This window comes from Hypomesus transpacificus, chromosome 17, assembly GCF_021917145.1.
Source record: "Hypomesus transpacificus isolate Combined female chromosome 17, fHypTra1, whole genome shotgun sequence".
In the NCBI taxonomy this organism is placed as follows: Eukaryota; Metazoa; Chordata; class Actinopteri; order Osmeriformes; family Osmeridae; genus Hypomesus; species Hypomesus transpacificus.
Window position 1 is genome coordinate 6,132,389 of NC_061076.1, and position 26,081 is coordinate 6,158,469.

The window sequence follows — 26,081 nt, forward strand, 5'->3', positions numbered from 1 at the left end:
TGCATATTGAACATGGAGTCATGTGAAATCGTACGAGAAGAAATAGGTTAGGTGGTCGACGAAGGCGGGACAAAGCCGTTCAGACAAATCATAATATGCCATTGAAAATCTAATTAAGTATGTATCCAATCAACTGTTGTATAGTAATGTCTGTCAAAAAGATATTGCCCAATGAGATATTTGCAGGGGCTGGATCTCTGTGTGAGGCAGGAGGAGTTCCTTTTTGCTCGCTGTAGCTAGTCTGAGGATTAATGGAGGGGACTGTTGATATTGGCATGTAAACCATAGCTGATCGGTCTTCAAACCTGAGAAATTAGCGGGCTTGGGATCCTGCGTGGAAACGACGGGGACAACATTAAATTGTATAATTCTTGTTCTTGTCTAAAAATCTGTCAGAGTTTATTGACTCGCGATAATTGGAAAGGCAGGGCCTTATTGCAAGACAGAGATAGTTAGCTAGCTAGGAAGCTAACGTTAGATACTACTAGCTAGCTAGCTAGCTGGTAGCAGCTTGACAGCTAGCCTAACTAAGCAATAAGAACCGGTTTCGACGTTCTGGATGGACTGGAGCAGTGGAAGCTGAGCAACAGTAGCAACAGGAATATTGTGAAGCTAGCAAAGTCTCTGGCTAGCCAGCGTTGGTACGCTTGCTGGCCAGCTGAGCGAGCATTCTCGATACGGCCCTGAGTTTTTTCCAACCTTGATAAAGGAACAGTGGTGGAAGATATACAACCCGTTGACTCGGAATGGTAGCAGCAGTCAGCTAGGTGCCGCTCGCTACAATACACTTATAGAGAACATTAGCTAGTGACCAAACGTTGACGATTCGTTAAGTAAACTACAGTTAAACGCTTACTAAGAGACTCCCCATCGGCCTGCAGTCATGGGCAACGCGCCCACCGCCAAGAAGGGCAACGAGATGGAGAGTGGTGAGTCTAGTTGGCTTTCTTGCTTCCTATCTACCTGCAGGCATAACAGCCTGCTAGTGGTAGACTAACGTTAATGTCTGCTTCTGATTTGCATTGAAATGGTTTAAATGCCAATTTAGCTCGAGGACATGGCTACTGTTGCAGAATGTCTTGCTAGCAACCTAAAATGTTACACATCAGCATTGTGCACTGACTCAGGCCGTTGTCAATGATCTCAATGAAAATGCATACACTATTGCTGTTTCCCAAGTCCTCTGCTTTATTCGCTGATGAAAGGTCTTGTGTTGTAGCTTGTTATATAGACAGTTAAGTGTGAACGCTGGTTTTGAAAGTGTGATGGTGGCCCATACAAGCTAAAATACACGCCCATGTCTGGTAAGGCACAGTTGGAAAGTTGATGGCTACAATGGCTTGCACATCTGAATGCCTATACGGTTCTATTCAATTATGTACTGTATTTCAACGACAGAAAGTCTTTTAAAAAGTTGTCTGGTTTTAAAAACCATATTACTATCTAATTAATTATTAAATATATTTAAAAGTTCAAATATTTTCATATTGATGTATTTTATATTCATACTAATTATTCAAATGGTTCCACATTTAAGTATTCCGTCGACATTTCTAAGCAAAATCTACAGCAGATTCCCGCTTATAAAACTTTTAGAAAATACCCTTTTTTTTCTCCTTTCCTCCAAATGGAGTCAGTTTATATAAGGGATGTTACCCAGGGGAATCCTTTTTGTAAACATAAACCATTGGTCATACAGCCTCGGGTCCCACAGTCTTCATGAGAGAAGTGGAAGAAGGACGAAGAAGGGGTTTTTGGCCGGGGTCTGACAAGCCACAGGGGCGGGGTCATATGATGCATGCGGTGTGATCTTCTTCAGGCAGAACCTTGACGCTGAGGAGTCTCTTGAATATCATGTGATGAGCAGCATTGAGAACAAGAGCACTTTGTGTGGGTCTCGAGCACACACGGTCGCTGCTCGCCCTCCCCTGCTCCCCTCTGGGTCACACCTCCCTTCCCGGCTATCTTTTCGAACTCTTGTTATATCACCCAGTCTATCTTCGCCCTTGCTTTTTATTGTTCCCAATCTCTTGCTGTTGCTCTGTAGCCTAAACGTCCCATCTTCTTCACTCATTGTGAAGTGCAAGTTCTGTAGACAATTTGTTTTGTCTACACAGTGTGTGTGTGTGTGTGTGTGTTTGTGCTGCTGTTCCTTGAGCAGGTGTGTGAGGTGCAAAAGGGTTGCGCATTTGCAGGCCTAACACCAAAGCTCCGGCAGTAGTGTGGGGTTTGAACAGGCCTCTGTGAAATGAGCCTCAGCTCCTTGTTGACGGTAGAGTGTACGTGTAAAGAGTGGCCTGCAGTCGGCCGGCCGTCTCGACCTCTGGGTCCTGCCGCCGCGAGACCTGAGCTCACCCTGTCGCTTCCACAGCGACGCACGGCTTTTGAAAAATTCCTGTCGTCTTTTTATTTTATTTTTAAATGGCGCCAAACTAATTGAGGAGGGGGGGGGGGGGGGGGGGGGGGGTGTAGCGTGTGGCTAAAAACAGTGGCAGAGTAGGTCTCGGCCCGGCCCGTCAAGGTTTGTTCACATGCCACGCTCCACATCCTTATCGGCCTGATCACTGTAGGCCCGCCCTGATCCCCAGAGACAGGTGCAGACCGGGGGTCCAGAGGCCCGCGCCGGGAACGCTATTTTCCACCCGGCAGCCACGGAGAGAGGACAACATGGCAGCTCGCTCTGGCTCCGACGATAAGGACATAGAGGGTTAAAGCTCCGGCTAAGGTGGCCCCGCGGGGCGGACGGCGATCTCTCCTATCCTCACCCCTCACCGGTCTGGGTACGGGGCGGGGACGAGTCGCTTTTGTTCTGGGAAGCTGAGAACAGGCCCACAGGAAGGGATCTGGGGCGGACGGGCAGCACGGCCGCGGCAGGAAGCGGAGGAGCAGGGAAGGTCCGGTCCTTGCCTCCGCACAACAGCGAGCCAGTCCCTGCCGCACAGCGCAGCCTGAAGGACGGACAGCCCGAAAACGCTCCCGCCGTTTTTTTTCTTTCTCCCGGTGGCCTTCCTCACCTTCGAGGACAGGGGGGGGGGGGGGCGGGGGGGGGTCACCTCCTTTTTTTGCGAGGTTCTCTGGGACTTAACTTAACGGTGGAAGGCGCTGGCTAGACGTCCCGTCCTCGTACCTACTCCAGTCCTATATGATGTCTGTCCTCCAGAGGCTGGCAGGGAGGTTGTTCCAGCGAGCAGGGCCCTGTTTGGGAGACATGGGCAGCGGAGAGGGCAGAGACGGTCGGCCAGAGGAGGAGCCAGAGGCCTACTTCTGGAGTGAGTGATTTGGCTGGGACTGTGGCAGGGGTGGTGAGGGTGGAGCCTGGGTCCCCGGTGAGGGGGGGGGGGGGGGAGGAATGGACCAACCCGATAGGGGCTTGAGGTTCAAGCTGGGCGTGGGGGGACTGGGCGAGGAAGTTGTTTGTCCGACTGTGTTGTCGGACATAATCCCACTGTTTTTCCAACTGGTGCCGTAGTACTTGTAACAACAAGGTACATTCCTGGTAGTCGTGTGTGTGTGTGTGTGTAGACTCTGATATGGACAGAGGAGATGCTTTTAGGCTAGTGAAGATATGATTAGTGATTATTTTGGCGCGCTGTGGTGTATCCAGCACACACACACACAGCTCCTTCTGTGCTGCTCCTTTTGTTTGCGCCGTTGCCTGGAGTCTTCTGCGTCAAGCCCGAGTTCCAGGGAAGCCGTTTGTCTGTCTCCACGGAAACAGTTGTCTGTCTGTCTCTCTCTGGCAGGGTCCCCCCCCCCCCTTTACGAGACTCGTCACTTTGATCTTTAGAGTACCCTCTAACTCTTGATATCACCGTGTCTGCCGCATGGTTGTCGAGCAGCTTGCCCTGTTGTTGTTCTCCGCGCCGTGGTACGTTGACGAGCCGACAGCCTCCGGGCGTGCTCTTACAATGTGCGAAGGTGCCGCTTTCACCGCGTCCTATAAATATCCCGCGTAGTTCACATCGCGCTGGTCACAGCTCTATCCGACGGGCTCGAATAACAGGGACATAACTGTATCGCGCCGCACGGCCCGGGTCGAGGCCCCCCTCCCCACCCCCGCTGTTTGTGGATCAGAGCGGACTCCCTGACAGCCCCCCCGGGAACAGGAGAGACAGGCCCGACCAGGAGACCAGGAGACGGGGACCCGGGCGGGGGGACCCTGTCGAGGACGCACGCCACCAGCGGTTTCTGCCGGAAAGCCGAGACGACAGACACGAGTGTTTACCGTGCGAGCTCGGTGACTGCTTGGTCTGCGGGGCTTTTGTCCGTGTCTGTCTACACTATTCTCTCTCGCTCTCTCGCTCTCTTTCGCTCTCGCTCTCTCGCTCTCTGTGTGCGCACAGCATCCCTCGCGCTCTGACTGGCTCTGATGCATATAGCCTGGGGGCTGCGTGCTCTTAAATGAGGCCTGATGTGAGCCGGATACGGCTTGGCGGGCCGCAGAGTTAAATCGCGGTCAGCGAGCCCCAAACTCGCCCTCTGCTCTTACGTCAGAGAGAGACGGCCAGGCCCAGGGGAGAGGTGGGATTGATTCGGAGGATCAATTCGGCACCGTCCTGCGCGGTAGTTGGGATTGCTGTGGGGAATGGGTTTTCGGGTCTGGTTTTCTGTGTCTGCTTTGCGACACCTGTTTGTCTTTTTGCGACGGGCGTTCCACCCAGTTGAGCTCTCTCTCGAGCCGCGCTCGGCTCGGCCGATACGCCCGTGCAGGACTCTCTCCCGAGTGTCCTGGTTTACTTCTCCACTCAAAGTCCTCTCTGGGTTTTACAAACACGACCTGTCGCGTTCGCGCTGTGGTGACGCCCCTCCCCTTGGTGACCAGGCTAGTTGTTTGTGTTGGTGTGTGTGTGCGGGGGGTGAGAGGGAGGGAGGGGGGGTTGGGGAACAGAGAGAGGGCACTCTGTGCAGAATAAATATTGATACAAACTGGCCACAGGTCCAATTGATCAGAGTGAAGGGGGGGAGGGGAGTGGGCAGGAGCAGGGCAGCTGTGGGCTGAGTGGACTTGTGGCTGACTGGAACACAGGAGTGGAGTTATTCAGAGAGAGAGAGAGGACTCTGAGGGGACAAGGTGCGCTTCGATGCTTTCTGGGGATCCGGGAGCCAGGCAACTTTCGTAGACGAGGAATGAGCCAGCTGCTGTGAGGAACGAGGAACGCAGTAGGGCGGATGTGTGACCGGAAGAGCTCCAGGAAGCATGCTGGGAAGAGGGAGTCGAGCTCTCGTTCGGGGGAGTCGAGCTCGCGTTCGGGGGAGTCAAGCTCGCGTTCGGGGGAGTCGAGCTCGCGTTCCGGGGAGTCAAGCTCGCGTTCCGGGGAGTCAAGCTCGCGTTCCGGGGAGTCGAGCACTCGTTCGGGGGAGTCGAGCTCGCGGGCCGTGGAGTCCAGCCAGCGGTGTGCAGAAACGGGGACAACAGCAGAGGTGGCCATAGTCCTCCCAAACGGTAAGAGGGGAGAGGGACGGGCGAATCACCGCCCCACACACGGTAGTCATGGCTGCCTGGCACTCACAGATCTAACATAAACACGGCCTCCACCACATCAAATTAAATTCCTCAAGGGCCTCTCGTTGGTTTTTCTATTGGGGGCTGCGGTTGACAGCATTCCAGCCCACTGACTAGTCTTGATTCTATGGCTGGAATGGGGGGGGGGGGGGGGTGGCGGGGGGGGGGTCTTTCTGTGGAGAACATGGCTCCGAGTTTCACTCGACTGAGAAGTCGGGCCTCTTGGGAATGACAGTGGTCTCCCTGGTGGTCGTTGTGGTCGCGGTCTTTCCTCCTGCGAGGCTGACATGGGAGCAGCATGACCCCCGAGTCGTGTTTGTGTGAACTTTGGTCTCAGCTGTGCTCTCCGGCCCCTCCACTCCTGCAGTTGGAGCTCTGGAGAGGGATGGGCTTGTGTCGCTGCTGCCTTCTGTGGAGGCTCGGCGAGTTTCCATATGCTCTCCTCGGACCCTCGCGGAGGAGCCGGCGTCCCTAAGTGAAAGCTTGCGCTCGCTTTTCGCTTTTCGTTGGGTAAAGTCGGTGGATGAAGGACTTGAGTCGTTTCCTCGCTGACTCGGTCAATCGCCCTTCTCCTTTCGACTCGACAGCAGCTCATTGGCCGGTGCGAGTGCACATATAGCAGCAGAGAGGAATGAGGAAGGGCTGGTATCTGCATGTCCCTACAGAGAACTGAGATTAGCCCCATAAAGATAAGGGGGAGACACGTGAACTTCTGCATGCAATGCTTTTGCGGAAGGGGGTTCTGAGCCAGATGAGGACGGCAGTTTGCGAGCGACAGAGAGAAAAGGGTGTGTGTGTGAATGTGGGAGAGGTTGTCAAGTCATACTGTTTGTCACAAACACACACACACACACCATCACTATTGACTGACTCTGCTCTCGTTCCATCATGGCTTGGGCAGGATGTATTAAATAACAAGCCCAGTCGATTTTGCTTCAGCAACAGTGGAAATTAGAACAGATAGCCTGTAGCCATGAACACATTCCAACACACAGAAACACAAACACATTTAGATGCACAGAAGGAACAAGGTTTGGTCACTGACGGATCCAATTTGATGTGACTAAAAACTGGCGTGACTTGAAGTAAATGGATAAATAAAAGTAAGCAGATCCTAATGAATGATTGTTCATTTGTTTCTGTTCCAGTGAAAGAGTTTCTCGCCAAAGCCAAAGAAGATTTCCTCAAGAAATGGGAGAATCCAGCCCAGGTGAGAGAAAAGAGAGGGCAGGGCAACAGGAGTGTTAATAACTTTCACACATCAGTGCTTGCCGACCCCAGCATGTTCCCGCCCATTATCAAATTTACTGCTCTATTTTGGAGAGAGGATGTGTGCCCTCTGGTGGGCACGAGTGGAAACGGATGTTAAAAGATGTGCCCCACACACACACCTTTTTAAATTCTATAAATCCTTTCAACTCGATAAATTCTCCACCTTAATTTTTTTCTTTTTACATCCTTACTACATTCGTTTGTTTGTTTCTGAGAACTGATTCTGTAACTGATTATATCACCTCTCTCTCTCGCTCTCTCTCTCTCTCTCTCTCTCTGTCCATCTGTCCTTTCTAGCAAACTGCGGCTCTGGACCAGTTTGATCGTCTGAAAACCCTGGGCACGGGATCGTTCGGTCGAGTCATGCTGGTCAAGCACAAAGATTCAGGCCAGCATTTCGCTATGAAGATACTTGACAAACAGAAGGTAAATGGCCTGTTGGGCTCTGGGGGGGGGGGGGGGGGGGGGGGGGGGCAGTCTCTTTTGCCTCCAGTGTCTGTTGCCAGACCAATCTTCTGGACCTTGTCTCATTTCCCACAGGTGGTGAAACTGAAGCAGATTGAACACACGCTGAATGAGAAGCGCATCTTGCAAGCAGTCAGCTTCCCTTTCCTGGTGCGGTTGGAGCACTCCTTTAAGGTACCGTATATGTTAAGGGTGTGTATATTCTGAGTGTGTGTGTGTGTGTGTGAGGCACTGAGCTGGCAGGAAGTGGGTGGAACTGATGGCCATTCCCTTTCTCTGCAGGACAACACAAACCTGTATATGATCATGGAGTACGTCCCCGGAGGAGAGATGTTCTCCCATTTAAGGAGAATTGGCCGCTTCAGGTGAGCTCCCTCGAACACTGTCATCCTATCCTCCTCCCCCCCCCCCCCCATCGGTCCAGAACCACCAGGCCTCGTTCCTCAAAGCCCTGCTTCACAGCAGGCACCCTATCAGCCTTGAAGCCAAGGTAGGGAGCCCTGCTGACACGGAGCCCTGCTGACACGGAGCCCTGCTGACACGGCGCTCTCGCCCCCCCCCCCTCTCTCTCGCAGCGAGCCGCACGCCCGCTTCTACGCCGCCCAGATCGTGCTGACGTTCGAGTACCTGCACTCGCTGGACCTCATCTACCGGGACCTGAAGCCTGAGAATCTGCTGATCGACCAGCAGGGCTACATCCAGGTAGGCGCTTCACCGCCCCCCTTGGGGCCTCCATGTCCACCTGCGGGGGGCTATACCCCCCCAGTAGACCGGGTCAACCACCGCTCCCCGCACGGAGCGTCCGCGTGGACATTGCTGCATGCCGATCCCAAAGCGTCTCCTTCCGTGCTCCAGGTGACGGATTTCGGCTTTGCCAAGCGGGTGAAAGGCCGGACCTGGACGCTGTGCGGCACCCCCGAGTACCTGGCCCCGGAAATCATCCTGAGCAAAGTGAGTGTGCCCCCCCCCAGGCCCCCCTCCCCCAGGCCCCGGTGCGGCACCCAACGCCCCCCCCGGGGACCAGAACACCTAAGCAGTTAGAAGTTTGCCTGCCGTTTATGACGGCATTGCAGCATCGCAGCCGGCAGCGCGGAGGGCATGCGACTGAAGTCACACCGTGACGAGGTCTCGCGTAGAGCCTCTATGAGGCGCATAATGATGTCAGTGAGTGATTCGTTGCGCCTTTGGCTCAAGAAACATTTTGACCTCTGTCCTTGGCCCCCGCCTCTCTTTTGTGTCCGTCTGGGTATCTATCTCTCTACCTTTTTATGTCGTTCACCCCCACCTCTCTCTCTCTCTTTTCCCCTCTATCTCTCGCTTCTCTCTCGCTCTACTGCCCCCCTCTCTCTCTCTCCCTTCCCCTCTCTCTCTCTCTCTCTCTCTCTCTCTCTCTCTCTCTTTTCCCCTCTCTCTCTCTGTCTCTCTCTCTCTGTCTCTCTCTCTCTCTCAGGGTTATAATAAAGCTGTGGACTGGTGGGCTCTCGGGGTGCTGATTTATGAGATGGCTGCCGGCTACCCTCCCTTCTTTGCGGACCAGCCCATCCAGATCTATGAGAAGATCGTATCGGGGAAGGTGAGTTTCGGCGGACCCACCCACCCACCCCCGCGCGGCAACGTCCTCGTTCAACAGCTCCCCCCTCAGATAATGCAGTTGTCTTACACAGCCCGTGGATCTGAAACCCCCCCTTGGTCTCTCACTGCTGGAAACCCAGTTAACCTCCTCGCCTGGCCTCCGGAGGGCTCGACTCCACATCTCGGCAGTTAATACAATCTACCGTGTTGCACGTGACTCGCATGCAGACATGCTCCAATGTGTTTGTGGCCCCACCGCTCCCTTGAAGTAACTCCGTCTTCCTCGTGAAAAGTGACGACGCGAAAAAGCCGTGGCGTCGTGTCCCTTGCGCGTACCTGGGCTGTGTCGCGCCATGAAGCCAAGACGCTCTGGAAAGAGACGAATTATGGCTCGTTTCTACGAAGATGTTCCCAAATGGCCTGGACACGTTTGTTGGTGCCCCTTAGAAAATGTGACAAATAATTGTATTATATTGATTTTTCAAGCCAATCACTTTCTTTAATTAGTATCACGTGTCTCCAATCGGGTAATCAGCCGAAGACACCGTTGTCTGAGGTAAACAGAAAGCAAATAATAGACCAGCATGGTAAAAGTGATGAAGAAAATTATGTCACCCTGCTGAAATGATGGAGATGGGTTACACTTATGGAACTATCTAATTGAAAAGTGAATGTCTCAGTTATTCCTTATATTATACTCTAAGTTGTATTATGGGAAATTTGATTCTAAGCTGTGACTGAGGAAAAACAATAGAAGTGCGAGACATTGGTTTTAGCAAAGGCGTATAGGGAAGTACCACTCAAAGGAATGCAGAGGCCTAGCCGTAAATTAGAACGTACATTTATGGCCGAGCTTCAGGAACTCTTGCAAACCAAGTCTGAAGCTGTCACCCAGGTCAGGCCTAGGTCTGTGTCTAGGGGTTTCCTATGTTTATAAAGCACGAGCATCCCATACCAACTAGAAGAAAGTCTAAGATGTGTGCACCCAACACAAGCCTGGACATGGTCAGATTTATGTAAGGACAGAGATGCCAACGTGACCCAGCTTCTGTAATCAGAAACCCTAGTATAGGGGCCAATTGGGTGACAAAGCGTAGAAATGGTCATCAACAGAAAGGTACCAATAATGTGAGGATGCATAATGTATCTGTGACCAACAGTACCAATAGCAAAAAATGACACAAATAATAGGCAGAAAATATCCGTCCGGAGAGAAACGGACAGTCTGCTCTTCGGAGCTCACTCACTTTTTTACCCTGTGTTGGAATAAACCTTTGCATCAGACTCTGAGTTCCAGTGCGTCTGTTTTGGACTTAGTTTATTTTTCATCTGTTGGGACTTAGAATAATTTTCAACGTTTGGACTTAGTTTATTTTTCACTTGTCAACACTTAGAATCATTTTCAACCTTTGGACTTTGTTTATTTTTGACTTGTACGGACTTCGGATTTTCTTCACTTCGAGACTCTGATTTATTTTCACTATACACGGGAACTTATAAAATTATCCACGACAAAAGCTATAAGACCATCTTGATGTTCCTGTCACAACAGTTGCGAATATTATGAAGTTCCAAGGTCCATTGCACTGTAGCCATCCGCCCTGGGCGCGGCCGCGAGAGGAAAATCGACCCAGATGAAAAATTGAAGCTTTCAAAGACAAGACCAGCATACCTACAGGTGAAACATGGAGGAGGCTCAGTTGTGTTTTAGAGCTGCTTTGCTGCCCCTGACTCAAGGTGCCTTGAATCTGTGCCTGGCACAATGACATCTCAAGACTATCAAGGCCTTCCGGAGCGAAACGTGCGGCCCCGTGTCCGAAAGCTCTGTCTCAGTCGCAGGTCAGGGGTCCTCCAACTGGATAGTGACCCCAAAATCACACAGCTGAAAGTACCTGAAAGCACAACAGAATGGAGACGAACCCAACATAGATAGGACTGTTCTGAAGTGGGCTTCTATGAGTGTTGCTCGGAATCCTATCCAACATCTATGGAAAGAGCCGGAACTTGCAGTCTGGAGAAAGCACCCATCCAACCTGAGACAGCTAGAGCAATTTACTCAGGAAGAGTGAGCTAACTATCTGTTCACAAGTGCCGAAGCCACATTGAGAGCTACAGGAAATGTTTGATTTGCAGTGGTTGTGTCTAAAGGTTGTGCAACTAAATATGAGGTTGAGGGTCCCATCATTTTTGTCCCTGACATTTTAGTTTGTTTTATTATATACAATATTGTGTTAGAAAACTATAATATTGTACATAACTACAGCAAAGTCTGATTTCTATTCAATATGTATTAAACAATGGGGGATGGTGAATCACTTTTAATCAGTTTCATGTTATTTCAGAGGAAATTGTGCATTCTTCGTTCTTTGGTGGAGGGGTACCAACGAATTAGCTGTCTCACATTGAGCAACCTTTTCCCACCCATGTACATTGCCGAAAGCACAGATCAAAATGAACTTACCCCAATTCAATTTGTGTAATTATATTTGCCTGTCCCTGATGGACACTGGGCAAGTAGAACACATTCCCTGTGCTTCACTTCGACCATGCCTACACGGAGTAGCCGTGACATGACGTGTGTGTGTGTGTGTGTCCCAGGTGCGCTTCCCCTCCCACTTCAGCTCCGACCTGAAGGACCTGCTGAGGAACCTGCTCCAGGTGGACCTGACCAAGCGCTTCGGGAACCTGAGGAACGGCGTCAACGACATCAAGGGCCACAAGTGGTTCGCCACCACCGACTGGATCGCCATCTACCAGAGAAAGGTGAGAGGACGGACAGGTCACACGCTGCCGTATTTAGACCTCGCCCCGGGTGTTTGTGTGTGTGTGTGTGTGCACGCTCAGAGGCAATGTGTCGGGGGGGGGGGATGATTCAGACGGTGGCTCATGGCTCACTCAGTCCACAGCCTTAGTCATGTTCAGCGTTCACCGCCAAAATATCTTCATTTACATAGAATGCTACAAGAAAAGCTTGACCAGCCAATAGCTTTGACCATAATCCAGTATACATTGTCATGTAAATAGTCATATAAAACATGTATCTACAAATGAAGGGGACTTATTTAATTGGTGGACATGCACTGGATGTGTGCGGTTTGCTTTGGTATTTGGTAATTTTTTAATTAGTGTTTGGTGCAAGTGTGTATCTGTTCAGGGAGTCAGATGGCTGAGTGGTTAGGGAATCGAGCTATAAATCAGAAGGTTGCCAGTTTGATTCCCGGCCACGTGAAAAGACGTTGTGTCCTTGGGCAAGGCACTTCACCCTACTTGCCTCGGGGGGGGAGGATGTCCCTGTACTCACTGTGAGTCGCTCTGGATAAGAGCGTCTGCTAAATGACTGAATGTAAATGTCATGTTCCAGGTGGAGGCCCCGTTTATTCCCAAGTGCAAAGGGCCCGGCGACACCAGCAACTTTGACGACTACGAGGAAGAGGAGATCCGGGTCTCCTTCACAGAGAAGTGTGGGAAGGAGTTTGCCGAGTTCTAGACCCAACCAGGAGGAGTGGAAAGAGACAGGCATGTAGAGAGAACCGGGGGGACAAAAAACGAAAGGAAGCCGGAGGAGAGGTGTTAAGCTGGACTGCTTACTTGCATCTTGTATTGACGACATCAACAATGTAACCTCCCCCCCCCCCCCCTCCCCTCCCCCTCCCACACACCCCCCTCCCCGAACAAAGAACAAGTTGACAGAGAGAAGAGGAAGGACCCGACAGAACCGGCAGTGTTGCTTATTCTGATTTGTGTCTCACCTGTTATCTATCCATTGTTTTGTTGTTGTCATGTTTTCCCTCGTGCTCATGGCAGGGGCTGGAGAGCCGAGGGGCTCCAGCCCCCTTCTCTTGGGTCTGAATCTTTCTGCAGGTAGAGGGACACATGTTGGATCTTGGCAGGGTAAGGCCTCGACGTTCTGTTCCGGTACTGACGCCGCTCAGCCCCTCCTGAGTGGGGGTCCTCATCCTCGCGCCTCTTAAGAACGAAGGCGTCCTCTCCCTCGTTTTGTGAGTCTTCAACCGGTCCAATCTCGTCACCCTGAGCCCCCGTCCCCCACCCACCCACCCTCCTCCCCCTGCCCCTTCCTGTCTCTCCGTCCTGAATCTGTCCAAGCAATACCAAGTCCAACAGACGTGCCTATCATTACGCCAACTGGTTGCGAAACCGTGTCGAAAGCATTGGTGCAGAGCTTTGGCTATGGTGGCATCAGCCCTTGTGCCCGTTCTAGTTGAAGCTTGAAACTCTGCACACGCCTTTGTCCGCTCGTGGCATGATTATTGGGTACAGAGGATTCACTCACTGCTTGCAGTTCAGGCAACGCTGACCACTATGATCAGAGTCAAAAATCATTTTATCTGTACGAATTTCATCTAGGTCTTACTCTCTTTTTTTTCGGGACCTGTGGGGGGGGGGGGGGGGGGGGGGGAGTGTACATGAGCTCAGCATTTCTAATGTCAAGTCTGTCTTCTCAACTAAATTTATTAGAGCATTTTTAAATCTTTTTGGTGATCATTTTGTCCTTTCCAGTCAGTATGTGCTTGTGTGTTATTTAGTGTTCTAGGGTGGGTTAAAAGCAGTGATTTGGCAGTGAACTAACATTTTGATCTCACACTCCTGGCTATTGTTTATTTAATTAAAAGCACATGTATACATGTATGTTGATATATAATAGCTATTATCCATATTTTTCCCATCATTGTCTCATAGCTTTGAAACCGTAATGAAGATTTCAGAAATAAATAGGTATGATTTCTGCCAAATTTGCAAATTAAGGACATTGCTTAATTAAAGGTTTCTGTTAGTTAACTGTGAAGATGGTGGGTTTTAATACGCAACAAAAGTAGCAAAAACGTTTAAGCAAAAGTTGCATGTTATTTTTGTACTATATCACTTTTAAAAGTCAGGTGTAAAAGCGTGCGCTCTGGGTTGGGCAGTGGATCATGAGACGGATACTGAGGTGAGTGTTCAAACTGACACTCAGCTTTCTGGAATGGTTTAAGGCCCACTTTTTTTTGCCAGAAATCATGGTTGATTGTTTTCATTCAGTGTTCAAGCGGTTTGCTGATCTAATTGTCCATTTAGCAGCTCTACTCATCCGGCTTTTGCGTTTTCTCTTGTATTTTTCCCTGAAATGAAACACTTTAGAATAGGTCCCCAGTCAGATATAAAAACTGTCAGGACTACAGACATGCGTGGATGAAAATTGTATTTTTCTTCACTTAATGACAACGTATGTATAAAGATCTGCTATTAGGAGGGTATTGTGAAGCTGTCCTGTGAATATCCTTTTTTGGAAAGTGGATCATCTTTGGATGCAAGACAATCGCAACCCAAATCTGACGGCTGGTTTGTAGACGTGCGTGGTGAAAATGGAGCACATTGTCTTGGTTTAGCAGTTTCTCCACAGGCTGCGTTGTGCACTTATTTAAAGATAATGAGCATTGTAATAGTATAACCAACCACTGTTGGAAATCGTATGGGCCCTCAACAGTCAGCAGCAAATGTTTGGCCCTTCTTGTACCCTTCAGAAAGCATTTCTGTGATTACTCCTTAAGACGTTTGCCAGTCTGTGTATGTGGTTGTTGTCGAAAGCATTAACATTTAATCCAGTTTGTCTGATTAATCTGGATGTGTCTGGTGAAAAGAGGTGGTTCTAGAGAAACTTGGAAAAACCCGTAGTCAAGGCTGTTTTAAAACGACACAATTTTTTTCCATTTCAAACCCACATTTCCGATGCATCTGTATGGCAATTTTTTGCATGCTGCAGAACAAGTGAAGAGCAAATGATACCTTAGGCCTGTTTATTGTATGTGACACTAGGATTTGAAACCATTCATAGCCCACTAATATTCTGCTAGTGTCACCGATGGTCTGTTTGAGGGTAACTGAGAGCAGTGGAGTGCCACCTACAGGTATTCACTCCTCTCAGCTGCCTTGCCAAGGCCCCTCCAAAGCACACCCGTCAGATAAGATATGGTTTATAGAATTGTAAAGAAGAAAAACTCGCTGTTTGGGATGACATGGACGGTCATTTTCATGGTTTGCAGATTGCTGGATCTGACAAACAGCTCTAGCTTTTGAGTTTTGGAATACGGAAGGAGACATAAGCTTCAATAAACCTGAGACAACGAAGGCATTACATTCTTTGTTTTGGCTTCTCTTATCAACCTCCTGTCAAAAGAATGAGTTTCTTTCTTTTACTGCCCTTTGTCATTTGTTCCCATTACCTTGTCTGTGGTAATCTTCAATCCTCTGTTTGCACCTAGTTCCATTCACTTCATCTGAACGTTTCACATTTAACATCATGGAGAAAAAAACGTTATTTTCACATCTTCTCAGTGTATTTTCAAAAACATGAATATATTTTTTCTCCTCCTGACCTGGGTACAGTGATGGTGTAGTCTATTGTGCCCCTTTGGGTAACAATATGTATATCTCTGCCTTTGACAGTCTTAACTATCTTACCTTCTGGAGAACTTGACAAATACCCTTAGGACACAATGAGTATGTTAAGAAAATACATAAAGTAATATTTTGCAACATGTATCATTCCAATAAAGTTTTACTTGTTGAAACTAACATGGTATCATTATTTTGTGAACTTACCTCTGATTTAACTCACTTATTGTTTTTCTTGAAGTTGTAGACCTATTTGTGTTGGCCGACAAGATAGCCAACATGAAGTTAATGCAGACATCGAAGGGGGTTTGTAGTATTACATTAAATGGAGATAAATAAATAAAAAATTGTGTTCATAACAGAGTGAGTTTGTCAATGTTATATCCACGTGAATACGTCCGCCCCTCACTCAAGGCCTTACAGATGGCCTTCCAGCTGCAGCCCATCTGTCCAGCTCCGTGAGTGGTTAAAGCAGCATTGCAGCTCTTCCGTGGAATTCTGACGGTAGCCCCATAGCATAATTCGTATGAAATATATTACATCAATCATGAACCAACAGTCTGTCCTGTGGGCTTCGTTAGATATACTATGTAGAACACAGTTATCGGCCTAACTAGGACCGGTACGTAACCGTTTCGTTTTTAGTGTATCACAGCATGGAGAAAAAAACAGCGTGGTAATACCACCTTAAAAAGTCCTGTGGAAGCGCTGGGTCTCAAACGGTCCACCTTAAGCGCACAAGCAACGCAAGCGTACAGCAAGGTTTCCGTTTATCAGCCGGGCTCGAAGTCGGACCGCGGATCACGAAAAAAACGTCTGAACAAGGTTGACGCACTGAGGAAAAACAAACTACCGGTAACCATCTAAAAAATGTCTGAATACCGCGAATGGATATTGGACACCATTGACTCTCTGCGGTCTCGAAAAGCTAGACCAGACCTTGAACGAATTTGTCGAATGGTCCGGAGACGACATGGGTCGGAGCCAGATCGAACCTGCGCGGAACTCGCTAGACTGATCCAAGAGCAAACTGTGCTGAAAGTTAACTATAAGGGTTCAATTTCGTATCGAAATGCAGCTAAGGTTCTCAGAAAAGGCAGGAAAAAGGACGATATTACAATCAGGAGGACTATGGTGGAAGACGCCAGCCACTCCGATTTGAGCAACGGGGACAGCGCACTCGGTCCCATTGACCAAGATGAGACGGAGGATTTTGAGGTAACGCAAGGCAAACAGACAGTCAGTGGCATGACAGCACATCCCTTCTCATTTAGGCTACTAAAACCGCACGAAGTCGTTTACAACAACTGTAATATTTTAAAGGATGTGTAGGAACGGTTTGATAGTGCGGTTTCCCTAGTCAGTGAGCGGAGGCGTGTAAATACAAGTGCACCTAGAAACTGCCGCAGACGGGGAGCGGCTGTACCTCGCGCGAGCGCGACGGAGGTGAAAATTGCCAACAATGGCATCTGCGCTTGTAATGTAAAAAGAGGTTTTCTCTGTAGAAACGAGTTAGTAAAGCGTGAAACCTCAAGTGCAAAAATGCTTGCTAAACTTACGCGGCTGCCTGCTATTGCAACAACCACCATTATAAGCCGAAGGCGCTTTTCAAGCCTAAACTCGGCGTTGCGGCGGAGGGGGCTGAAGGGAAAAAGTCACACAAACACCTCGGATGTCTGTGAACGACCGGGGGGATAGTGGTTCGTGTATTCCGGGACAAAATGTGGTGACTATGTCGTAAACAGTTAGGGTTAAGCTTTTAACGTTCTCGGGGAGAAATTGTACTCAAGGCAAAGGCTAAGTGTGCTCAGACAAGACGAGGACTCTGTTTTTTGGGACTAGCTTTATCCGGGAGCGCTCTAGCCAAGCGAGAACGGGGAGGTGTTTCGCGCGAGTCCTCCATTGCGCACTTCTTTGAAAAGAATTGTAGATTTTTTTTTTTCACGTTTTCGCGTACCGATTCTGTAGCCTCACATGTTTCAATAAAGAGTTTACGAAGCACATCTTTTCCTTGGTTAGATGACGGCGCGACGTAAATCATGTTCGAATGTCTTTAACAGCCTACTCTGTCACTGGCATAAGTGTATGATAGAAATGTTAATTATTCATTGAAGAAAGTAGTTTTATAATGTCTGCCCAACGCGCCTGTATGAAGGTGCGGGGCGGGCTTGAGTTGCGCGCTCGCACTCGCGCCTTGTGGTTATGGACACGCACACAATCCCTGTCCTATTGCGTACGTGTTGGCGATCAATCATCGAAAAAACAGAGCGAATTTAATGTTCGTTTTACTTGGTTACTAAGTTCTGAACGGGAAAATATATTCGAACTCGCATTAATTTTTGTTAGGTGGAAAATCGGTACGTAGTCTGGCTGCTTTCTCACTGACAGGAGTGTGAACATCATGTGCACCGCGGGGACAGGGCCTCTAAAGACAATTATAATCGACAGCGGTCAAATTGCGACATCAGTAGGCTACCCTGCAAGCGTGTCGTTTAGGACATGCCTTAAAGTAGATCTCATGTGATGTGCTCCTGCCCCGTGAAACTGTCCCAATAGAGGTTTCGCATGCGTGAGTTTTTGCCATCAGATTTTTCCGAAGGTGCGTTGGTGAAACATAACGTCTTTCTGCGTCACGAGTAAGAAATATCAGATCGTGTGCTGTGTGGCCTGTCCTTGTTTGAAATGCAATGTTCTGAATTGGACTCATGTAAGAACGCAGAATGTAGTTACAGAAAGGGGGACACACTCTCAGCTCTTTCATAGACCCCTCCCCCCATTGCCATTGTCCCTTCCCCCTCCTATGAGGAGGCATGCACTGTATGCTGACTATCTCGCTGTACCTCTGGCTCCCTACCAGTCTCTCCAAGCCTATTATCTTTGTTGAACCAAACAGATCAATAAGTGATTGTATTTAGTATCAAGACTAGACAGCCACGCTGTAGCAGTAGGCTATATCCCATGTGTGCAATGCCAATAATGGATATATAGGCTTCTGGTTAAAGTCATGTAACCTGGTAAGATTATCCCTTTCTTGACCTCATTGTCCAAATATTTAATAACCTGTTGACCTCTCAAAGGAAAAATCGGTTTTGGCTCCTCATGTATGAGTTTCTTTAATTTGTATTTTTTTCATTACATTTGAGTGATGTTTCTCACCGGTTTCGCTTTACTTCATGAAACAGTTGTATTGTTCCCTTGTTGCGTCGCAGGCTGAGGTGCCCATGTCTGTGGATACAGACAGCACCGTGGAGGAGGATGGAGCTGAGGGGATCCAGGATGGCACCTCCCCCGACCTTGGGTGTAAGGACACCGCTGCCCAGGGTGATCCGGCCCACGCCTACTCAGCCCCCTGCTCCCCCTCCAGCTCCCGCCCTGCCACCAGCTCTGGGTCCGGGGGCTCTCCCGGCTGGAAGAGCTGCCGGCGGGCCAGCTCCCTGCCTCCCTCCAGCCCCCAGGCCCTGAGGCCGAAAGACTGTGCCTGTGGGCCGGCCTGCTGCCCTGCTGAGACTGTGACCCCAGGAATGCCGAGAGACAAAGGTACTCATACGGGGCCTAACGCAGCCTAGTGTGTGTGGGGGGTGTTTAGGAGAAAGCAGGGACGTCTTTGTACCTTAACAGTGACAGGGATCTTTATGCTAGGTAGGAAGAGTTATTGGTGTCACGGCCTTGGCAAAGCATTCAGTGTTGTTTTGTCTCATTTGGGTTTTTGTGTCGGTGTGTTGCAGGGCCCTCAAAGACCTGTGTCCAGAAAGCCTCAGCGAAGAGAGAGGATGGGGAGATAAAGGAGGAGTCTGCTCAAACCCTTATCTCTGACCAGTTGGTTCCTGACTGTGTGGACACTCAGGTAACTCAGCGGGCCTGGGAGAAGCCCCCCCACCCCACCCCTCCCTCCCCCCTCCCTCTCCTATCTGTTTGTGTCTGAGCTCCCCCCAGAGTTCAGCACACGTCTGGAGTTCCAGCTGCACCTCTCACACCGCTCTCCGTCCCTTAGGTCGACGCCAAGACCGTTCCCAGTGGAAGGCCCCAAACGCTGGCTCTACCCTCGGAGAACTGTGAGTGGCTTCCTGTGCCTCTATCGCTCGTCTGTACATCGAGTGGGACTTTTGACAGAATTTTTTCTCTTTATTTGTTTTTAAAACCGGGTTATGTTTGTAGGTGCTGAGTATAAGAAGATGATGGACGTCGCCTCTTATGTCATGGCCCAGGACAGGGTCATGAACGGAGGGAAAAACGGAGAAATGTGAGTGACTCTTGCCGCGGACGGCCTTATATGTACAATGCACTTATCCCCTACAGCTCATCTGGAACCCACCTCTCATTCCCATACCTCCATTGTTGAGTCACGATCCCAGCCATTGTACAGGCAAAACTGGTCTGTCTACTCTCTAAGACAACACACAAGTAAAATGGTGTACTTCATCAATAATCCCCTCTGGAAAAGAGTAAATGACCACAACACATGTATTCAGCGTGAAGTCTCTCTCCTGACAATGTCTCGTTCTCTTTCTGTCTCTCCATCGCTCTCTCTTTGGTTTCTATCGTTGTCTGCATCTCTACCCTACGTCTCTTTACGTCTTCCCATAGCTCTCTCAAGGAGAAGATGAGCCAGAACTTATTGCAGTGGAGCGTGGCAGATGTGGTGACGTACTTCTGTGCTGCAGGCTTTCCAGAGCAGGCTATAGCTTTTCGAACACAGGTAGCTACACGCACTTTCGCAAACCACCACATGGGGGAGGTAGCATCCTTCACAATACTTGTCAATGACTGAAACGAAGGTCCTTTTCTATACCAGGACATTTGATAATCCTCCTAATTTACAAAAAAGTCTAATCTTGTGCCCAAGGATAAATATGCTGGATAAATATTTGGTGTCGCTAACTGCTTTGTAAAATCTAATCCTGTGGACAACCTTGAATGATGCCCTTTCATCCTCTCCTGACAGGAAATTGATGGGAAGTCCCTCCTCCTGATGCAGCGCAGCGATGTGCTGACTGGCTTGTCCATCCGTCTTGGTCCCGCCCTGAAGATCTACGAGCGTCACGTGAAGGTTCTGCAGCGGACCCACTTCCTGGACGAGGAGGATCTCTGATGAGACGGCACCTCACTCGAGGAGCACCTGCCTGCATTTGCCATTCTCTCAGTTCTCCCTGGAACCATTACTGAGTCAGCCGGGAGGTGAGGGGGGGGGGGGGGGAGGAAACTGTGACGGCTGTCACGACGGGGGTTTGACATGGCCTCCAAGGTCATAACCCTACCTCTGTCTCGTACCGGGCAAAAGTCTGATTTTCACCCATTCTGGTGACCTTGATCCTGTAGGATCTGTCTTCTATAAGGAAGAGGAATCCTTGGTATGGGTGTTCAAAGTGGAGAAGGTTTGACCTTGATGAGGTGACCAGATTCACCATGCTCTCACTGGACCACACATGGACTTGAGAAATGACTGCACACTGTAGTGCTGTCACCTGAATACTGACAAGATCAATTATAGTCTACGCTCAGTTGATCAACTGAGGTACCAACGTCATTTCATTGTTTATTCAGAGATCACATTTCAAGCCTCATAAGTCCAACAAGACATGTATTTGTTGGACTTTTCCCCCAGGTTTTTTCAGGCAATGTCAGTTTTATCTGAAAATGAATGTACAGTATGCAATTAGTCTTTCACATTGTCAGGCTCACCAGCAAAGACAGTTGAGTTTGTCTCCAGTGTTTCTCATGGTCCCAGGAGCTACCAGTGTACCTTGTTACTGTTCATCGTTTCACTGATGTGTACTAAGCAAAATATGCATACTTAATAAGCATCAGAATATGGAGTATTTGTCTTGTTTCTTATTTAGTCTCCTCATATTATTTTAAAATGTTGTGGATGTATCTTTCAACATGCCTTCAATGTAAACATTTGTGCCTACCTTGGTGTTAGGGGGGAGGAAATGCTTACATTATTTTCAAGGGAATAGACAAAACAATGTATTTAGAAAGTGTTATTGTGATATTATCATTAACTGTGTTTACATTCTCCATACAACAACATACATGCCCTTTAAATGTATAAATAGCAGAATATATGTAGTGCTCCATGTTGCTCACCCGATTTAAACTAGCTGGCTTTGACGTCGTGAAAAGCAGCCACCAAAAACTAACATTCCATCTGTAATGTGTCTCATGGTTCCTTGTTAAATGTTATGTAGGCACTCCTACCAGGGCCAAAAATAAAGCTCTTGTCTCTTTTCCAGTTACTTGAAGCATGATATTTATTACATCTGTGTCTAAAGTTAGCCTCAGTACAATAAATATTTAAATGGGTTAGTGTTACTGTCTGAAACCCAACCGTCACACAGTGAGTGAGCAGTCGTCAGCTGTTCAATGAAACTTAGAAGCTGTAACAAGACCTAAAGAAAGTGTCCCAGATCCCCGTCACCTAAATAATCACATGTTGACCTACTTAATCTATGTTTGCTATTTAATCACAGTAAAAGATGTCATTTTAAATACCAGAAATACAAATTAGATACCATCTACACCACAGAAGCAGGCTTTAAACTATACTCTTTGAAAAACAGCAATTATAGTAGTAAAAGTACAAATTGGAGAGATGTCTCTTGTCACTCATTTTACCAAGAACATTTCCTCACATTAAGACTCATCTGCATTTAGGCCTCAAAGGGTCTTATAGCTCCTTTCAGACCAGGGTCTGTCAGTCCAGCAGCTGTCACAGCCACGGTGCGTGGGGTCTCCCAATGATGTCCCTAACCCTCCTGTCCAGTCAGAGGCGCCTGGGAACCTGACATCCATGCGGAAGCAGGGACCTCCCCCCTCCCCGTGGTGATAGAAGAGGGACTGACCACTGACATGGGGAGGGGGTCAGCCTGGGCCAGTCCTCCCTAAAGGATGAAGGGCAGAATCGGGGAGCGCAGGGTGGGGTAGTCACGGAACTCTTTAAGGTAGTTGCGGTGCTTGCCTCGGGCCCACACGGTCATCCTGATGAAGCCCACAATGGTGAAGAAGGCCACGGGCACACACTGTGTCATCACCGTGAAGCCCAGCCAGGACCCCAGCTGTCAGCAAGATCAACACATGAGAAACATATTACATTTGGATACAAACACACAGCCAAGGTTGAAGCCAGCAGAGGGCATTCTTACCGTATTGCAACACACACACACATCCTTGGTCAACAACATGCTGGTCCCACATTGTATACTGTATGTTGTGAAGCTAAGAGAGTCTTTAAGAGTCTCACTGCAGTAACATCATCTCACCTCATATGTATAATGTGGACAAGAAACCAATGCAAAAATCCATGTAAATGGGTTTTTGGTCGGGTATGGTATCTTCTTTACCTTGGAACCTAGGATGGAATTGTGAAGAGTTGGTGGGAAATGGAAATGTGGAGTCCAAATTCTAACAACAAACAGTGCTGTGTTTACTGACACTACTCACCGGGGGGTTTGAGGTTGCGCAGAGCAACATGGATGGAGAAATTACCCAGCTGACAGATCTGTGGGGACAGATAGAGCTAACAGTGAAGAGACACCAACAAACACGGCAGAAAACCAAAGAAGAAGCCCAAACCCCACCGCACACAACACATACTTCCATCTTACCAAGAAAGCAATGAGAGCTGTCTTCACCTGTTGCTTTCCATAATCTGGGAACAGAGAGATAGGTGAAATGTCTGCGTTCCAAGCATATGACATGTGTGTTTGAGAAAACACGGACTTACAAGGTGGCGTGTAGAGAGGGTGGTTGATGTAGTAGGCCATCCATGCAGCAAAGCACCAGTAGTAGCCACAGTTCTTGAATATATTCCTCATTGGCATGGTTCCATGGGAGATGCGGTGGACAAACATGTTCTCCAGTATTCTCTTGGCATAGTGGAAGGAGTGACACATGCAGGCCAGGCTGGAGCAGAGGAAAGGAAACACTACTCTGTTTTAGGCTCGTTTTTCAACTGGGACTCAGTTAAAGCAATGGCAGACCATCTATCACACATGGCCCTGAGTTACAGTTGGAATAGAAAATGTGACCTCCAGACATCAATATGGATCGGGACATCTACCAACTTGTAAAAGTGTGAAGAACAGTGGTAATATGGTCATGTATCATCAAGCCCTACTGTATGTAAGCTAATGAAAATCAATACAAAGAAACTCACTGTACCACCCAATGCTTGCTGCTGGTGAAGTCATACTTTGGTGCGTAGATGAACGGCAAACGGAAGTAGAACATCAGGTAGATGAGGAGTGGCCCAGCGCACTCTGTTAGGAAGACCTGAGAGGGCACAGGAAGGCGGTGGTGGGGTGGTGGTGGTGGGGGCATGTTTAATGTACACTTAACTCGTGGGGCAGAGCTAACGAGACAGCCTGTCCCACCAGCAGCCCACCCAGAGATGTGGCCTAAACAAGCTCAGCTTGACACCTGGATGGTGACGACATGGATCTGTGACTCAGCAGCCTCTCTCACACCCTGGCTCAGTCCAACTGACTGATACTGCTGCTGTTGTTTCCCCTCCCCCCCCCTGGTGCCAGAACACTGCCCTCCTCCAGGGTCAGTGAGAATTGGAGGAGGTGGTGTGTGCGTGCGTGGGTGGGTGCAGAGGTGGGCTGTAGCTGGGTGAGCATGGTTAGATGAGGAGGCTTTGCCAGAGAAAAAGGTGAAATGGAGGTCAGAGGGATAAACGCCTGTGGGGAAATGGGGCCATGAGATTATGTGTCCTAGGACAGGGGATAGGGGGTCCGGGAGGCGAGAGAAAACTGAACTGCACTACAGTGCATCTATCTGTCAGTGTGGGTGTTTATTTATATGCAAGACTAAGGTTGATTGAGTGAACCTGTGTATATTTAAACACAAGTGTATGTGTGTCTGTATTCTTCTGTGTGTGTGTGTGTGCTTGTGTGTGTGTGTGTGTGTGCATGCATGCCTGTGTGTGTGTCTGCTCACAGTTCCCCATGTAACCTGTGATCCTAGGTCACTAAAGTAGAAGCTGGCCGTGGTGCCAACAGGTAGTGTCTGTAGAATCTCTTCATCCTTCAGGCACTTGGCCTCTGTGAAGTATGACAAAGCACATGGTCAGCCATAATGCAGCACAGACAACGGCGAACCATTCAGTATACCTCTCTGTTGCTCTAATTCTCTCCATACAAACATTGTTCATGCACAGCAACCACTGAAGGTCACTAATACTGTCAAATATGAGATGTTAGAAATGCGTGACTTACTAGGGTCTAGGCGTAAGGACTGCCTTGCTGGGTACACATTTGGATCTGACAGAACAAAACATTAGGTTGTTTAAACAGAACCAGAGTAGGCAGGAGTCTCATGTCAGTGTCACTGATGTGTGTAAATATGTCCTGTTATAATACTGTGCCCTGTAGTACTCACTTGACTTGTGAAACAAAGTCTTTATATCCAAAACGGTGGATGTTGGCTCCACCTATGTAGAGTAAAAGTTGCTCAACCACAGACAAACACATCTAATAATAATAATTAAATTCTGATTCCGATGGTGTCATGTCACCAAGATGCGTTTCACTCGCAGACCATGTAGACTGATTCCCCTGCTGACAAATTGAAGACTATTATAGACTGCTAGGCATACTGCCAGGTTTCGATGACTTGAAGAATGTGTAAGACCAGTGACACTCTATCTTAGCAATGATTCATTATTGTTTTGACATTAGTCACATTCACAGAAGCCCCTAAACACATGTGCTAGGCCATAGTCCAATGGCGGAAGAACTCAGTGCTCACACATAGCAAGTCCAGAAGATTCCTGCCAGAGCAGGGGGAATTTTCACCTTCCAACTGCAACACTATCTCAGTAGAATCCCGCCAATAATTGCCACACTTAGCCATGCCGTCTGTGAAGTAGATGACCGGCTGTAAAATTAGCTGCTGGTCAAAACGATGACTGGGTACTTCTTGAGCTAAAGCAAACAAGTTTCCTCTGAACTCATTATGCAGCCTTGAACTATGTTTGGAACATGAAACAAGTCTAAAAAGTACTTAAAAAAACCTTTTTGGAACTTTTTTCTCAAGTTATTTGTTAATTGACAGACATGTGACAGACATGACAAAACTGCATCGTTTGTTGACAGTACACTGGACTCCAAAATACCTTTTGCATTATATTCTTAATTTTGTATCTTACTGTTAATTTAAAGTGGAACTCACCTTATCCAACAGAAGGAGCTTCTCCTTTGTCTTGGCATCCAATATTTCCACTTCAAAGTAAACTATTCTTTTGGCCTTTTTGGGAGGTTTTGGTCTCGGTCTTGAAGAAGACTTTTTCTCGACATCACCATTTGCATTTTTTGCCTCTAATGCTAATGTATCCATGACAGTAGCGGTTCTATAATCTTATTAACCTCTATACAACTGATCCAACGATATCTCAATCAGAGACAGAATCCCACTGTAGTCCAGCTGAAGTTGCTGTTCTCTTGGTCCACTTTTCCTATGAACTGTCCCGTCCAAATAGCTTGTCACTTCTCAGCCTGGGAAAGGCTAGGAGGCCATGAACACTTCTTCTGTGTGAGTGTGTGAGACAACAAGTGAGCAAAGAAGAAGTAGAAAAGATGTCGATACGGTTAGTACAGAGAATGAGATGTCAGCCACAACCTCACCTGAAGAGTTGCCTCCAAATCCGCATGAACCCCCTTCCACATCCCAAAACCCATCAAAGACGAAACCTGAGAGGCCCAAGACATAATCCACAGCACGCCATTCACAAGGCTAAATATAAGCTGCCTGCTTTGCTTTGCACCAGCTTGGTAACCTTGGTAAGCCACACACCAACCCTACCCAGCGACATATCCCACTCTGCTCTCACAAGGCCAAAGACACATCTCTTCTCCTCTCGGCTTTGCTCCCGTCACAC

At 48.5% G+C, this 26,081-nt stretch overlaps 3 protein-coding genes across 7 annotated transcripts; 2 read left to right on the forward strand and 1 right to left on the reverse strand.

Moving 5' to 3' along the window:
• Window positions 1-210: 210 nt before the first annotated feature.
• On the forward strand, window positions 211-15,382 carry prkacaa (protein kinase, cAMP-dependent, catalytic, alpha, genome duplicate a). 3 transcript variants are annotated; one of them, XM_047037522.1, is made up of 10 exons: window positions 211-929; window positions 6,652-6,713; window positions 7,073-7,201; window positions 7,316-7,414; window positions 7,523-7,605; window positions 7,816-7,942; window positions 8,096-8,191; window positions 8,691-8,813; window positions 11,411-11,575; window positions 12,174-15,382. In XM_047037522.1, exons 1-10 carry the CDS (start codon window positions 884-886, stop codon window positions 12,297-12,299), a joined length of 1,056 nt encoding a protein of 351 aa, XP_046893478.1. In that variant the 5' UTR covers window positions 211-883; the 3' UTR covers window positions 12,300-15,382. The 3 variants fall into 3 exon arrangements, with proteins under 3 accessions (XP_046893478.1, XP_046893476.1, XP_046893475.1); XM_047037520.1 differs by lacking the exon at window positions 211-929 and adding an exon at window positions 2,499-3,269; XM_047037519.1 differs by lacking the exon at window positions 211-929 and adding an exon at window positions 4,910-5,443.
• Window positions 15,383-15,955: 573 nt separating this feature from the next.
• samd1a (sterile alpha motif domain containing 1a) lies at window positions 15,956-21,583 on the forward strand. Its single transcript, XM_047038683.1, has 7 exons — window positions 15,956-16,420; window positions 18,412-18,739; window positions 18,928-19,046; window positions 19,194-19,254; window positions 19,358-19,442; window positions 19,787-19,898; window positions 20,145-21,583. The coding sequence occupies exons 1-7, from the start codon at window positions 16,073-16,075 to the stop codon at window positions 20,289-20,291; spliced, it is 1,200 nt and encodes a 399-aa protein (XP_046894639.1). The 5' UTR covers window positions 15,956-16,072; the 3' UTR covers window positions 20,292-21,583.
• Window positions 21,428-26,077, reverse strand: tecra (trans-2,3-enoyl-CoA reductase a). 3 transcript variants are annotated; one of them, XM_047038686.1, is made up of 11 exons: window positions 25,828-26,077; window positions 25,376-25,728; window positions 24,584-24,635; window positions 24,421-24,465; window positions 24,143-24,246; window positions 23,358-23,473; window positions 22,926-23,104; window positions 22,807-22,850; window positions 22,643-22,700; window positions 22,462-22,550; window positions 21,428-22,257 (listed from the first exon to the last, which is right to left on the reverse strand). In XM_047038686.1, the coding sequence occupies exons 2-11, from the start codon at window positions 25,538-25,540 to the stop codon at window positions 22,084-22,086; spliced, it is 1,026 nt and encodes a 341-aa protein (XP_046894642.1). In that variant the 5' UTR covers window positions 25,541-25,728; window positions 25,828-26,077; the 3' UTR covers window positions 21,428-22,083. The 3 variants fall into 3 exon arrangements, with proteins under 3 accessions (XP_046894642.1, XP_046894641.1, XP_046894640.1); XM_047038685.1 differs by having other exon boundaries at window positions 25,376-25,731; XM_047038684.1 differs by having other exon boundaries at window positions 25,376-26,077.
• Window positions 26,078-26,081: the final 4 nt, after the last annotated feature.